The 15,004-nt window shown below is 39.4% G+C and overlaps 1 protein-coding gene across 2 annotated transcripts; it reads left to right on the top strand.

The window, feature by feature from the left end:
* Positions 1–1,522: 1,522 nt before the first annotated feature.
* Positions 1,523–14,887, top strand: usf2 (upstream transcription factor 2, c-fos interacting). 2 transcript variants are annotated; one of them, XM_084738961.1, is made up of 11 exons: positions 1,523–2,143; positions 4,777–4,820; positions 5,055–5,173; positions 6,642–6,761; positions 6,881–7,043; positions 8,268–8,355; positions 8,669–8,713; positions 9,943–10,001; positions 10,111–10,202; positions 11,373–11,501; positions 13,390–14,887. In XM_084738961.1, exons 1-11 carry the CDS (start codon positions 2,106–2,108, stop codon positions 13,477–13,479), a joined length of 987 nt encoding a protein of 328 aa, XP_084595087.1. In that variant the 5' UTR covers positions 1,523–2,105; the 3' UTR covers positions 13,480–14,887. The 2 variants fall into 2 exon arrangements, with proteins under 2 accessions (XP_084595087.1, XP_084595088.1); XM_084738962.1 differs by lacking the exon at positions 8,669–8,713.
* Positions 14,888–15,004: the final 117 nt, after the last annotated feature.

The following is a 15,004-nucleotide window of genomic DNA, read 5'->3' as shown; positions in this document are numbered from 1 at the left end:
AGGAGGCAGGTTAAAAATTATGAAACTTTTTCATGTTTTTTTTTTTTTTTTTTTTTCACGATAACCAACCTTAGATAAGCTGGTGGGAGAAGAACCCTACACAAAAAACATACTTTATTTGCTTTAACTGCAATCATTTTCAGTATAAGATGCAATATTACCACTGTCTGATTTTAAAGTAATCCCAGAGTATTCAGATTATCCTGTCCTATGTAGTTCTTATTTATTAACTGACTACATTTCAAAATAAGATGACCCAACCCTTGTGAACACTGTTATTTTATTGTCTGCTTTGCTCCATTATATTTTATATTGTGAAGATGTTCTGAGGGACGTTAAAGGTGTATTCAGTGTTGATGCATGTGCATTACTGCTTTCTGGTGTTGGTGAAATACAACTTAAATATCCTGGACAGTTACAAGTCCATAATCGGGCTGCACTATATTGTAAAAAAGTCATGTTGTGAAAGTTTTTTTACTGAAATTGCTATTGTGATATACAATATGATTAGTAGGAATGATCATTTGTGCATGACAACATTCATTTTAAATAAAGAAAAAACTACTAAAATGGTGAAGTTGTGACATTTGCTGGGGTCTGTCTCAAACAAACTTCTTTTCTTGGATCTGGAGAACAAGATTTTAAAGGCAGGGCATCTCTGCAGCATTGCAGTGCATCATTATAGTGCTTTTCTTTCCTCAAACATTTCTCCTTTTTCAGAAAATTGAGATTTGCTTCTGCGAATCGGATATCGCACTTTGCCATTTTGCAATTTTGATAATAAATGCGATTGATTGCGCAGCCCTCGTCCGTAACTCTAAAGCTATTTGAGAGCATCTGTTCACCACGCAGCTCAGCAGTGTGACTCCTCCTCATGGAAAAATCTCATTGTCGCCGAAAGAAACACAAAGAAGCGCAGATGTTACTTTAAAAACATAAGTTATGAATTTAACAAACATTTAAAAGGGGAAACATGTTTTAATCTTAATCGTGGTTTGATTATTTGCTGTATTTTTCTGCAGAGGACAACCATGCGTAACACACCACCGTCTCCTACTCGCTGAATGTGATGAAAATGTTGACACAAACATTAAAAAAAACAACATAATCCACCGTGAACTGCGCTCGGACTCGACGTGTCCTCTGATTTGAAGTGAAAATCGGTCCTACAGCTGTCCAACAGGACATGAAAATGTGAATTACGAGCAGCGTGTGTGCGCTGCCGTGGCTCACAGACGGACATGGACAGTTTCTGTCATGTGGTTTGTGGGAAAACCCGTATTGGATCTCTGTGGTCACCTGGGCACAGAAAGGACCTGGAAAAAAAAAAAAAACAGAGAGCCGTGAAGAGCTGACTGTCAGCGTATGTCTGTTAGACCAATGCTGGCAAGTGAGTGTGAAAAAATAAAATGTTTTTAACGTCGTTTTAACGATTAAAGGCAAATAATCCACCCACTCGCGCGCTTTAACGCAGAAATAAACCGTGAAAGACGTAATAATCCGTTTTTAAGCACCAAATTCTGCGTCCGAGGAGTCACGTGAATACTAGGCAGCAGTATCTGAAATCTTACAGTGACACCGCGATAATTACGGTAAATAAAACGCTAATTTTATCACCTAACAAAGCGTACTAAGTAGTCCACTCCATATCTTATTGGGCGCATGTCGCTGCCGCAGCTTTGCGCGGATAAACAGCAGCTGTGCGCAGGGGAGCAACAAAAAGAAACCCAAGGACAAAAAGACTTCCAACCATATCTTTAAAAAAGCGAATGATCTTCTATACGTGTATCCAGCCGTTAATCCGACAGGCTTTAACGATCTGACACCGGAGACCCGCCGCCTGCGTGACGCTGCGTTTAAACACCCGGAGTGTTTCTGTTTTTCTTTCTTTTTCTTTTTTTTTTTTTTTTTGGTTTTCCGCACAGACGCAGACGGCTTCGTCCTGCTCGGCAGCGGCCTCCATTTTAGCTCCTTGCCCGGTCGGTGCCTCACGTGTCCTGGACTGTCTTCCTCACATGACCCGTGTGTTTGTCCCCGTGATCAGCGCTTCCATCTCCGTAAATCAGTGTCGTTGAATATCGGCGTTTTACACCCGCAAAAGCTTCATGGATATGCTGGAGCAGAGTCTGGACAGCTCGGCGAGGTGAGAGGCTGCTGGCCGCTTCCTGCTCAGCCATGGCTCCCACCACGGCCTAAAAACCCTCTTTCTCCTTGTAACGCACCGCTCTGTTCATGTTAATAACCTGCATGGTACAGATAGTTTTAATATGTGTGCATTGTTTGTTTTTTTTTACCTGCTGGTTGAATCGGGGACGGTGCAGCGGGCGGTGATGATGCGTTTAAAGACATTTTCAGCAGAATTTGTGCGCCGTTTTGCAAATGTGTAACATCACGATTGCTGCTTTATTTACTTGACAAGAAAAGCGAGTGCACAGCAGCAGTTTATTACTATATTTCATTTTAACATCCAACTGCACTTTGTTGCTGTTGCGTTTAATGCAACTCTGTTAGGATTAAAATGCTTAAGTCTAACTAGGAGGGGCGGTGTTTGACTGTTATAATTAAATGTTAAGTTTGTTTTGCCTCGTGCAGCTAAACGAAACAGTTAAACTCGAGTTTAATTTCTCGAATAATTATGATTTTCCCCCTGGAAGTTGCAGAAAACACGATTTGTGTCACGCTCGCACGCCAGTTATGTGTCACTTTATTTATGTCTTATTTATCATGTCCTCATGTGACCTCGTGGGGGCGCCCTTCACCCACTGCTGCTCCACATACTGTGTACATTGATGACAACCGTAGACAGTATATTAATTATAACTGTTGGGTTCCGTTTGAAATTGACTGTTTTTCATGTAGTAACGCTTCATTATATCATTTTTAACTTCATTGTTAACAGAATTCAAATAATGTTAATATATGCTTTATAAAGCAATATTATTAAGCAATTGTAATGTTTTCTATACATCAGTTGCAACTTAATGATAGCAGTCAATGTTTATTTATATGAAATGCTACAATTTGTTATTTTATAATTAGTTGGTATAATATAAAATATTTACTTTATAATTTATAAGTTGTATCATAGCTGAAAAGAGACAATCACATTACATTTCACTAACATTAAGAAATTAGTTAACTAACAGCTTGTTGTTGCACACATTCTTGCATTATACATACTTTATAAGTATTTATTAATGATAAACAAATGATTTGTAAACCTTTAAATAGTCATGACATAGAGAGAAGATCACCAGATGTATTTATTTGTAATGCTGTTAATGATTAATAATTAGTTTGTACACCGTCTATAAACATTGTTTGGCTGGCTGTTATAAAGTTGCACCTGATGATTATAACACCTTATGTACTCATGAATGTAACTTGCAAAGGTTACGTTTTGTATGTTACATTGTCCGGATGACCACTATAAAGTTGCAACTGATGAATATAAAACATTTATAAATGTATACTTGCTTAACTATTTAATTAATTGCTAACTATTTTGGTAATTGATTAATCGGGTTCAGTAACTTTTTTTAAACAAAAAAGTCAAAGTTTTCTGATTCTCGCATCGTAAATATGATTTTTTTTTTTTTTTTTGGCTTCTTTACTCCTCTATGACAGTAGACTGGATATCTTTTTCTTGTTGAGGAACCATTTTCTGACATTTTATAGACAAACAACTGTTAATTGAGAAGTTTTAGTTGTGAAGTGTTGGTTAGTTTACAACATACATCTGGTGTGTTATTTTAGAGAAGATGTGCATATCAAACTGTGTACCACACCATAAAAAATATTGAGATAATATTTATAAGCCATATCTCCCAGTCCTAGGTGCAACTACTGATTATTTTCATTCTCCATTAATCAGCTGTTTATCTTCACAAATGATTTAGTCTACAAATTGTCAAATAATTGTGAGAAATGCTCATCAGAATGTCCCGGAGCCCAAAGTGACGTCTTCAAATCGCTTCTTTTGTCCAACCAACAGTCCAAAACCCAAAGACTCTTCATTTACTGTCATAAATGACAGAGAAAAGCATCGACTCTTTACATTTAAGAAGCTGGAACCAATAAGTGTTTGACATTTTTGCTTGAAAAATGACTGAAACAATCAATCAGTTAAAAAGAAATTGGCAACTAATTTTCTTTCCATCGACTAATTAATTAATCAGCTAAACGTTGCAGCTCTGAAGACAAAGGATGAACAGTGAAAACATCTTGATAATGATGTTTGACAGTGTTTTTGTTTGTTTATTCAGATATAGGAGAAATATATTGTCTGATATGGACAGTCAGCTCTGAAAATTTTGACTTTTTGCCTACAAATTATGGTTTGTGAGTATGAATTGTGGTCAAAATGATCAACAAATTATTCAGATAGAACTGTGAACAGAGATTTTCATCCTATTCAGGGATCCAAACATTACATTTTTCCAAAGTAACAAGGTGAGGGGATGAGATCAGTAATAAATCGTGACAGTTTACTCCACAGTTGTTTTATATAAGGGAGAGGCCAAAATAAAGAGAAAACAGTCTCCACAAATGGTACGATGGACATCAGCGTCTTTCTTCAGTTTCTGCAAATAATGATTAGTTGGATAAAACCTGTGCATCATTTTAAAGGATGTCTCTTTGACCTGGTTTAAATGAACTTTTGTGGGAACCGTTTTCCAGTAAATGTGCACTTTTGATGTCCTGAAGTTGATAGATCGCCTTTTTTTTTTAGTTTATCATGAAATTGACTCATTGGTTCTCTCTTTTTGTTTTCAGTCACGACAAACAGGAAACAGAAGAAGTGGTGCAGTTACAGGAAGGTGGGAGATTCATTTCTTGTAATCCTGACAAATAATCAGCTTCTTCTCTGAAAATACAATCTGTGAGGTTTTGCTTCTTTGAGACACATTAGAAGAAGTTTGACTAAACTTTGTGCGTGCCTGCAGTCATCATCTGCAGGAATGCCTCCGCTCTCACATCTGTTTTTTATGGTTGTGCCCTGGTGCTGCGGCGTCGCAGATGTGAAACGTGTCGTTGACCTGTGTGTGTTGCAGGAGAGGCGGTGGGGGCGGAGGAGCAGACTGCAGTGACCATCACTGGTGTCCCGCAGGCTGCGTTCGCCACTGACCACAATGTCCAGTACCAGTTCCGCACAGAGAACAGTGGAGGACAGGTGAGGACACGGAGAACTTCTCCTCCGCACGACAACAGGTTTTTATGTGCTGGGTAGTTATTTTAAGTTTTATACTGAGGAAGTCTCATTCAGATCAAGATCTTTTTTACAAGATAGACGGGAACATCGCAGCACACACACACAATATTCACACACATACACAACAAGACAAGGCTGTGAGCACACGAGCGTTGAGCAGTTAATCAAAATATTATTAAACTGCAATAAGGCTGAGTGCAATATCCAAATCTTTTTTCATTTTTCAGTGAAAATTTAATTCAGAAATTACCATTCCCTCTAAAATTATTACTTGCAATCAGTATCTGTCAAAATGATGTCAACCTGATTTTATTTTTAAACACAGTTTGTGCACACACCTTTAGAGGGAAAAATCATGATATAAATATACACTACACACTTAAACATGTTTTTTGAGGTGTGAACTAAACTGAAACACATTAATGCTGGTGTTAATATTGACATTTCTTACCAAATTTATAAAAGCACTGATCCTTGCAAGGCCCAAAAAAAAAAATGAGCTGAATACTAAATCATATACTTAATAAAAAGATAAGTCAGTACTGCAGATGGCATTGCAGAGTACGTACTCTTGCTTGCAGTATGCATACAATGAGACATAGTGTTTTGGCATAACATAGCGCCTCGAACTTTGACCCCTTTGCTCATACAGCTGTCACGGTCTACAGCACGACATTTAAAGGAAATAGAAAGTATGCACAGTTAATGAGCTGTCATCGGTCTGCTCTCTCAGCGGTTCTGTCAATGCAGAGGATTGTGGGGCAGAATAGCTAGAAAAGCATGCTGGGTTGCATACTGCAAAATGCAACTGGATGCACTTGGACAACCTGGTATTTTGACATACTGTGCATTGGGATATACAGTCTTATTCTGTCATTCTAGATAGTATTTGGGTTTGAATGCACTCATACAATCGAGTGTTATTAATAAATATAAAAAAAAGCACTGTACTAGCTGTTGTGTGTTTTGCTAAGCGATGATTTCACTCTTGTTTGGCAGAAGGTTTTTTTTTTTTTTTGCAAAAGGTGAAGTTCATTGTGCTGTTGGTTGATTGCAAGTCCCATGGCAAATATGTTAGAATGACAACAAGGTTAAAAAAAAAAAATCTTCACACTAGTCGATTCATTTGAATTCTAGAAATAACCACAAACCTCAAGACTTCATGGCACAACAGATGTCAACACCTGATAACGGTTACTCATGCTTTGAAGCTCAGCAAAACAAAAAGAAGAGTACGAGATGTAAAGGTGCGGTGAAATGTGAGGGCCAGAGAATAACTGTGAGGTGAGAATTAGCAAAGGTACATGTTGCTTTTGTTAGCAGGTCTTGGTTTCATTTTGAGTTTGTGAAGAAAACCTACAAAAATGTCTAAAGATCATGGTGCGATCGCTCCTCCTTTGTTAAAACTGTCTGTTTGCTTTGTCGTCAGGTGACCTATCGTGTGGTTCAGGTGACAGACGATCAATTAGAAGCAACGGCCGACGGGACCGGAGCGGTCAGCGTCGTCTCTACTGCGGCGTTTGCCGGAGCCCCTCAGGCAGTGGCTCAGGTGTGGAATGATGTACCTGTCTAATTTATCAATGTGAACACATTTAAAGACATGCATCACATAATTATACAGTAGCTGACCCTTATTGACCAACGTGTCGCTGACTTTACCTTTTCTAGGCTGTTATTCAGAACCCTTTCAGCAATGGGGGCAGTCCTGCCGGGGAGACGGTGGGAGGAGAGACGCGTTTCGCATATTTCCCCGCCGCCACCGTCAGCGATGGAACAGCCACGGCCGTGTCGGTGCAGGCCACCGCCGACCCAACGATCACACAGGCAGGAGGTGAGAAAATGGCCCCGGCTTCACTTCAGAGTCATCTGTGGGGAAAAAAACGACAGCTTGTCTTACAAAATCAGCAGAACAGAATTCAGTATGTTATGTCATTAGATTTTGTTGCTGAATCGATGGCATTTTGCAGATATTTTGTCAGCTTCCAATGAGGTCGCACAAAACACATGGTGCGTGTGCAGGGCAGGAATCATAGCATGGCCAGTTCAGACTGGTTACCCACATCGTTACATATGCCCTGTTTGGAACTGGCCGTTGTGCCCTTACATGGAAAATTCAGCACTTTTCATGTGGATGTCCACTGACTGTTGATAGGAAATGTAGTCAGTTGAAGCAATAAATTCCTCAGTGTGCGCCGTATTGACCAAGAAACCAGATTGTTTCTGCTCACAGAGCCGTGCAGCAGTGCCTACATGTACCAGGATTCAATGCAGTCAAGACTGTGACTCCCACACACATGTTGCTGTGTGATGGAGCATGCCATTTACCTTTCTCTTTCTTATACCATGACCTTACCAGGAAAAGTCGCAGCTTGGAACGACGTCACACCCGAGTTGAATGTGTTCGAATTCAAAAAGTCTGGGGGGAAAAATGGCGTTTGATAATTGTGATATTGTGTGCAGACAAACAGCATGGCAATATGTCCATAGATAATACTGTGTGTACATCTGATTTATTTAGATATAAGTGCTAACTAACAGCTTTCATTACTGTGGATGTGTGGAGCAGCTGGATTAGATTTTGAGGTTGGGGTTGGCGAGGCTCCTCCGACCTTCCGAGTTGGAAATCCGACTTCAGGGACCTTTCCTGTTGAAATTTCCAACAAGGAATTTGGAAATTATGACATCCCAGTTCAAATGGAACACACCATTATTACCAGCCTTGCCTGTAGCTGTTACTTTGTTGGGCAAAACATGAAACCTGAAATAGTGTGTAATTCTTCACCACCAGTGAAGAACAATGTGTCAGCATTAGAACTCAGATTTCTCTTTTAATACACACTGAGGAATTAATTGCTTCATTTCACTACATTTACCGTTTCTTACAGGGAGTTTGGTGGAATATATTTCCTAGAGACTGCAGGGATCTTTACTTTAATTTAAAGTGCTAATACTGTATGTATATTTTTCTTAATGTTTTGCCACCAGTAGCCTACTGAAACACTTGTCAGTTGCTTATTGATGTTGATTTCTTTGTCATTTTTCTGTTGAAATCCAGGCCAGTTTTACGTGATGATGAGCCCCCCTGAGGTTCTGCAGACGACGGCCCCTCGCACCATCGCACCGCGCACACACACCTACACTGCGTGAGTATGACAACACGCCTCCCCACGCTCTCATCCCATCCCTGAAGTTACCAAAATCACCATAACTCTCTTATCTCCCCACGTGTTTTGGACGACTTCTCACCTCCACATTTCCCCAATCCCCTTTTTTTTTTATCCTGTAACTTCACAGTGGATCGGATGTTCTTTACCTCTTCCTTCCCTGTTTGGAATGATTAGTTTTTGTCATTGTGTGTACAATTGAAGATACAAAAAAAAAAGCAATCTATATCCATCATTTAAAACATCCAGCATCTGAAAACCACACTCTGTCCTACTTACCTGCCATCCCCAGAGACCTTGGTGAAAGCGAGATGTTGCAGCATGGCAGTTCAAACTGGTGAGAAGAACTTTCACATACGCCCCCACCCTGCGCCCATCATGTGATGTAGAGACAGACGTTTGGTGGATCACTGAGCAGCCGCTAGCTTCCCTGTATCGTGAATTATATGGTGACAGTCAGGTTTAGTTAACAGCTTTAATCTAGCAACATCCTCTGAGTCCTGTTAGCATAAATAAAGCTAATAGCACATTATTCATTTTAATTTGATGGCTGGAGGCCACAAACTTCAGAGGACCTGAAGGTTCAGCTGTGCCTGTGACTCCTGTCAAGAATAATAAAGACCAAGTCTAATGGTGCATGTGGCTACTCCTCATTAACCAGACAAAATAAATAATAACAAAGCCAAAAAATGTGGATTTTTGCTCAGATGTGTTTGACTAAAGACTTTTTTTGTTAACTGGATTCTAGGTCAGTTGCTACAGATATGGTTAAAGGGATAATTTAGGTTATTTGAAGTAGGCTTGTATAAGGTTCTTATTGATACTCAGTGTATTACCTGTAATTAGTATTAGATGGACATGCCGCCAGTACTGGTGTAGGAAGCTAAGCAATGTGCTGCTGTGGACAGGGACAGCAGCATATTTTTAGCGCTTTACTTTCCTGTCAGACAGACGTTTCCGATGGGAAACTGCCGTTATAGGAGCAACATATCACTCTCCCCAGACCAACCAAACTCCACAGCAAAATCAGTCATTTTACCTCCCAGAACATGAGAGTTTCTGGTCTGCCGTTGTTTTCCTTCTTTGTTTGTTTTTGTTATTCTGCGACTTCCATGTAGTCTTGATTCACTGAAGTCACGCAATAACTCAAACAAACCAACAGATCAAGGCAGCGGTACACCAGCAAGCCTTGTGTTCTGCAAAGTAAAATTGCTGGTTTTTCTAGTGGAGTTTGGTTGGTTTGGAGAGAACATTATTTGGCTTATTTAACAGTGGTTTCCTGTCAGGAAAGGCTGTATGGCAGCAAGATAAAATGGTGGCTGAAATACATTCTGTTCCTGACCCTGTCCACAGCAGTTCATGTGCTTATCTTCCTTGCTGGTACTCCTCTCTGCTTCTTGAAGCTGGGGGCGTCCCAACCGTCATCTACCATAGCTAATACACTGACTATTGATAAGTACCTCACACAACCCCACTTAAAATAATCTGAACTATCCCTTTTATATTGAAAGTCTGACATTTTATTCATAATTTCATTGTAAAATTTGTTTTACTGTGTCTTTACAGGAAGGTGGAGGGTCCACGGGCGCCCAGAGATGAGAGGCGAAGAGCACAGCACAATGAGGGTGTGTGGTCAACGCTGTATTATGTCTTAGTTGTTGTATTTTAATGTGTATATAGGTCCTTAAAATTTTCAGTTTGAAAGGGCCTAATTATTTTATTTCTTTTTTGCAGTGGAAAGAAGAAGAAGAGACAAGATTAACAACTGGATTGTTACACTTTCAAAAATCATCCCTGACTGCAGTGTAGACAGCAGAACTGGAGCGGTAAGTGCTGTCGAGAGATCAGCTGTCAATAGTGTAATATCTCTGAGGACTGAGTTTTTTAGGCTTCACCTCCAGGGTTCCCACGGCTCCTTAAAAAGTCTTAAAAGGTCTGACACCAGAAAAGAAACTATCTATACCAGCTCTCTTGTCGTCTTTTCATCATCAGTCAGTTGATGATGTGTTTGGCACCGGCAGGAATTGAAGCGAGGTGTAATTTATGCCCAAAGACTTTCAAGTTAGAGAGACCATGGAGATGAAAGCTGTTGAATTCCACATAAAATCTGAAAAGCAGCAGGAGTATAGGGGGGGGGGGGGACCTGCGTGCACGCAACTTCCTCTGACTCCCTTGCAACTCCTTAGCAGTAAGGGGTTTTGTGTCACCGCCAGAAACACAAAGGGTTGAGGTGCTGTGGGTTCTTCACACAGTGAGCAGGCACCATCCTTTCAAGTCGAATAATGACATACGCAGCGTCTTTGCCGCCATCTTCCCTGATTTGGAACATTTCCTTCACACTTGGCTTGGGACAGGCTGTCTTGAGGATTGTTATTAAGCTTATTAGTAAGCTTGAGCTGTTTGAATTAACAGTATCCTCAACACTGAACAAGGGAAAGGAAAAGTTTTGTTTTCTAAGGAAGTCAGTGACTTAATAGATTGCCTCTCTTCTCTATTAAAGACAACATTTGGGGGTCTTAAATTGTATTTACTGACATCTTAAAAAGTACTGAATTTGGCTTTTAAAATGGTGCAAGAACCCTTCAAACAGCTGAAACTGGCTGCTTTATATGGTGATAATTTTAAATGTGCGTCTGCTTTACATTTTCTACCCTCTGTGTCGAAGCAGGGCAACATCCAGACTTATAAGCCTGACCACTTGAATCAGTGCACTTTCTCTGCACTCTGCATGTTTGCACATCTGAAGCTGAAAGTCAGATTGAAACACCAGCTGTAACCACAGCCGAGGACTTTCATTCTCAGTTAATAGAGGCTGTATTAAGTAGTATTTCTATTAGGCAGGGACATGTGGCAGTGCTTATTCAGTTCGTTCACCTTATATCACCCCATGTGTACCCAAGAGTTTGGCTGAAAGGCTCTGAAATGGTTCGGTCACTGAAGGAAAGTTCACTAAAGATTCATGTGAGTAACATATTTGACTGTGCTGTGTTTCTCAGAGTAAAGGAGGCATCCTGTCCAAAGCTTGTGACTACATCCGAGAGCTGCGCCAGAGTAACCAGCGGCTGCAGGAGAGTTACAAAGAGGTGGAGCGAGTCGAGATGGACAACGAGCTGCTTAGACAACAGGTGAACATCGATCCTTTCGTGTCTTCACCCTAAACTGAATGCACACGTTTGAGCCTTTATTTTGTGTAATGGAGCAGCCGTTCCCAGAGACGAGGTCGGGACACACAGCTGGGTCAAAGGAGATTTTATTTGGGTCACCAAGAAATATAAAAGACTGTACAAATTTAAGATTTGCAGTACACTTTTTAAAAAGCATTTTAAAAATATCTAATGTTGTTTTACTGGTGAAAGGAAAAAATAAGTCTCTTAACTCTGCTTAAATGAATTTATTTTGTCTCATTTATGAAGGAGGGTAAAATGTCCTGTAGTGTTTTTCCTTGTGAGAGGAAATAAAAAACAAAATTGTCTTTTAATGCAGCTTAAATGCATTCATATCTCATTTATGTGTATGTTTTCAGTAACATGCGTCAAGCTAATTTAATATGATGCATAAATGGCAGTAAAAATGGTCAAGAACATTCATTTATGTACAAATTGATTTATTGACAAGTTTGAGAAACACTGTTAAACAAAAAAACTTATAAGGTGCAGGCCTGTGAACATAAGGTTGCCCATTTAATTTGATGTATAAGAGGGAAAACATCTAGACAGGTAACAAAACATTTAAGAAAAAATCCAACATAAAACAGCCAAGAACCAAAAGCTAACCTTACCTTACATACAGTATATAACTTAATAAAGCAAGATTATGATGAATTTGAATGAAGCATTAGCAAATTCTTATGCATACAAATTAAAAATACCCTCTTAGTTCACTTCAGTCTTACTTGAAATAATGTGACCAGTGGATAATGTTGGCTAATGTGAGCTCGATATTGCAGTGCAGCTGACTCACTTTTCTGACTTCCTGTGCAACTTTTAAGTTTTGTAGTTCAAGTAGATTCTGCCACACAAAGAAGACTCACAATGAGGTTTGTGGATTATACTGAGTAATCAGGTCATTGTTTGTGGAAAGCGACATTACTGTTGAGACGCAGGAACTTGCACCTAAAAAGTATAGATGATAAATAACACTGCAAGCCAGTGGTTGGTTGGTTTTCATTTCTATGAAGAAAACTTATTACTGTTATTTTTAAAGTTGAGATTATTATTATTATTATTATTATTATTATTATTATTATTATTATTATTATTATTATTATTATTATTATTATTTCATGACATTTAAAAAGCTCAGGGGATAAGAGCACAGTGACACAAGCTGTATTCACAGAGCCTTCACTCTGTGAAACAGCCTCGTCCTGCGTCAGAAAAGGATGCAATTAAAAAAAAAGTAGCGAAAAGCTAACAGAACAGTGGCTGAGTGCCAAGACGGAGAAAACAAATTTATGCAAAAAGTTGCAAAAGGTCTCCTGCACACTGTCTAACTTGCAGTATAGGCAATAGGCAAAAAAAAAAAATGTTTGTTTGTCTGATGAAGGTCTAGTACCAAAACATCACAAATGAATGATGTATTGCAAGTCAGACAGTGTGTGGGAGTCCGTTTGCAACTTTTTGGTTTACATGCCTCTCTCCAACGCACCTGTCTTATCTAATAGATGTGTGAAGTGCTTCATTCGTTCCAAAATAAACTTAAAAATGCATTAAATCGGGCAGAATTGTATAGAAAGTTCAGAAACTCATTTTATGCAAACTTCCTGCAGTCATTGCATTTATTATTTGGGTTATTTGTACAGTTTATTAGATGTTCTGGACTGTTATTGTTATGCATTAAATATAATATGAAATATCAATGAAATATGCCACTTAGTGAGCGGCCTCACTTTACTTGTTGATACAAAAGAGGTTTGTAACCTCTGTACTTTTGTACTTTTTAAGGATGCAGCTGTATTGTTTCTTCTCCATTAATTTTTTTTTGCGTCTAATTATCTTTCTTTTCTCGTTCTAGATTGAGGAATTGAAGAACGATAATGCACTGCTTCGAGCACAGCTACAGCAGCACGGCGTAGAAGTCAACGGAGATGCAACGCCACAGTGATTTGTGGACTTGGACACATGTTAACATCACAAACACAATGTCGCATCCTCCCACCCACCTGAACAATACCAGGAAAGGAAGAACAATGAGAGACAATTTCCATCTGAAATTGGACCACGAAAACACACACACACACACGCAGGGCTCGAGATGAACGCTGCAGGACTGCGAAGTGAAAACGCCTCCGCCGCCTCCAGCTGTTCGAAGGCTCTGAAATCCGTTAACTGTGTAGCTAACTGAACCTCAGTTCACAGCACCACCACGCTTGCACCAAACTTTTCTCTTTTTACTTTAAATTATGAACCTGCCGCAGAAATTTTACTTTTAACGATTTCACCTTTTTATCGTACCGCAGACGCCTACTTGTTCCTGTTTTTTTTTTTTTTTTTTTGTTGACATTTGCTGTGTTTGAAACTACTAAATGTGACCTGAATGATAGCTCCCATTTATTTTTAATTTATTAGTCTTTAAGGAATGTGTTCACAGAAAAAGAAAAGCTGATCCCTGATTTTATTTTCCCCAGCAACAAAGAAAGAACGGGCAAATCAGATATTTTGATCCTGCTCGTTACTGTTACTAGGATACTTTTACTGTCAGAGGATCATGTGTGTGTATATAGTTGATCTGTGTGCAGGATGAGGAAACTTTTTTTTCGATGTCTGCCTCTTAACACTGACACTCCAAGCACCAGGCAGAGCTCACAAACTTTATAAACACAGTCCAACGTCGGTAAATACTTTTTCCTGACAGTCAAAGTAAAAGCAGCTTTGATAGCACAGGCATGGAGGTTTTATTTTTAGTGCAAGGCCTTAATAGAAGCCTGTCGGAGAATCTAGGTGTTAACATAGCTCAGGTAATCGGGATAGCGCACTGGTAAGTGGTTCCCAGGTTCAATGAAGTCTTTACATATAGAGTTTAGGTCTCTGTCGTGTCCCCATTAGGTGCAATGTACAGATAAATAAGAGTACGGAAGATGATTTTTCAACGTGAGTCATTTTTAACGGGCATTAAAATACGGTTTGTTTGTATATCTGCTCAATAGGTCACTGGTGTGATGCACTGAAATGGAGGTTCAGTCATGAGAGGTCCTGGTTTGAGACCAGTCTCTGTTTGGCCCACTAGTCCTGCTGCATTTTAGTGGACACCCGTGGTGGCTTTTCTTTTTTTCTTTTTTTTTTTTTTTGCAATATTCCCAAATTCTTTGAAACTTTGGGAACCGTTGCTGCTGAGAGAAGACCATAAAATAAACAGCCATGGTCAGGAATGTGCTGAGGGTAGTTTGGATGCGAGTGATGATAGTTGTAACTAACCAGCTTTTGTCTACACTGAAAGTCACCACAGCATGGAAATATAACCACTGGCATGACTAATTCTGATACTACAATAAAACAGAAGTGTTTATACCTGAGTGCTGTTTATCACAGATGTTGCCCACACTTTGTTCATTTCCAGCTGCCTTTTGGCAGCGAGTAAGGTCAAATGGAACTTTTCCGATTTCTGTTTTTCTATTTCAATATTTTGCCTT

This window comes from Lutjanus erythropterus, chromosome 16 (assembly GCF_056507025.1).
Source record: "Lutjanus erythropterus isolate fLutEry1 chromosome 16, fLutEry1.hap2, whole genome shotgun sequence".
NCBI lineage: Eukaryota > Metazoa > Chordata > Actinopteri > Lutjaniformes > Lutjanidae > Lutjanus > Lutjanus erythropterus.
This window is presented reverse-complemented; position numbering and strand designations above follow the sequence as displayed.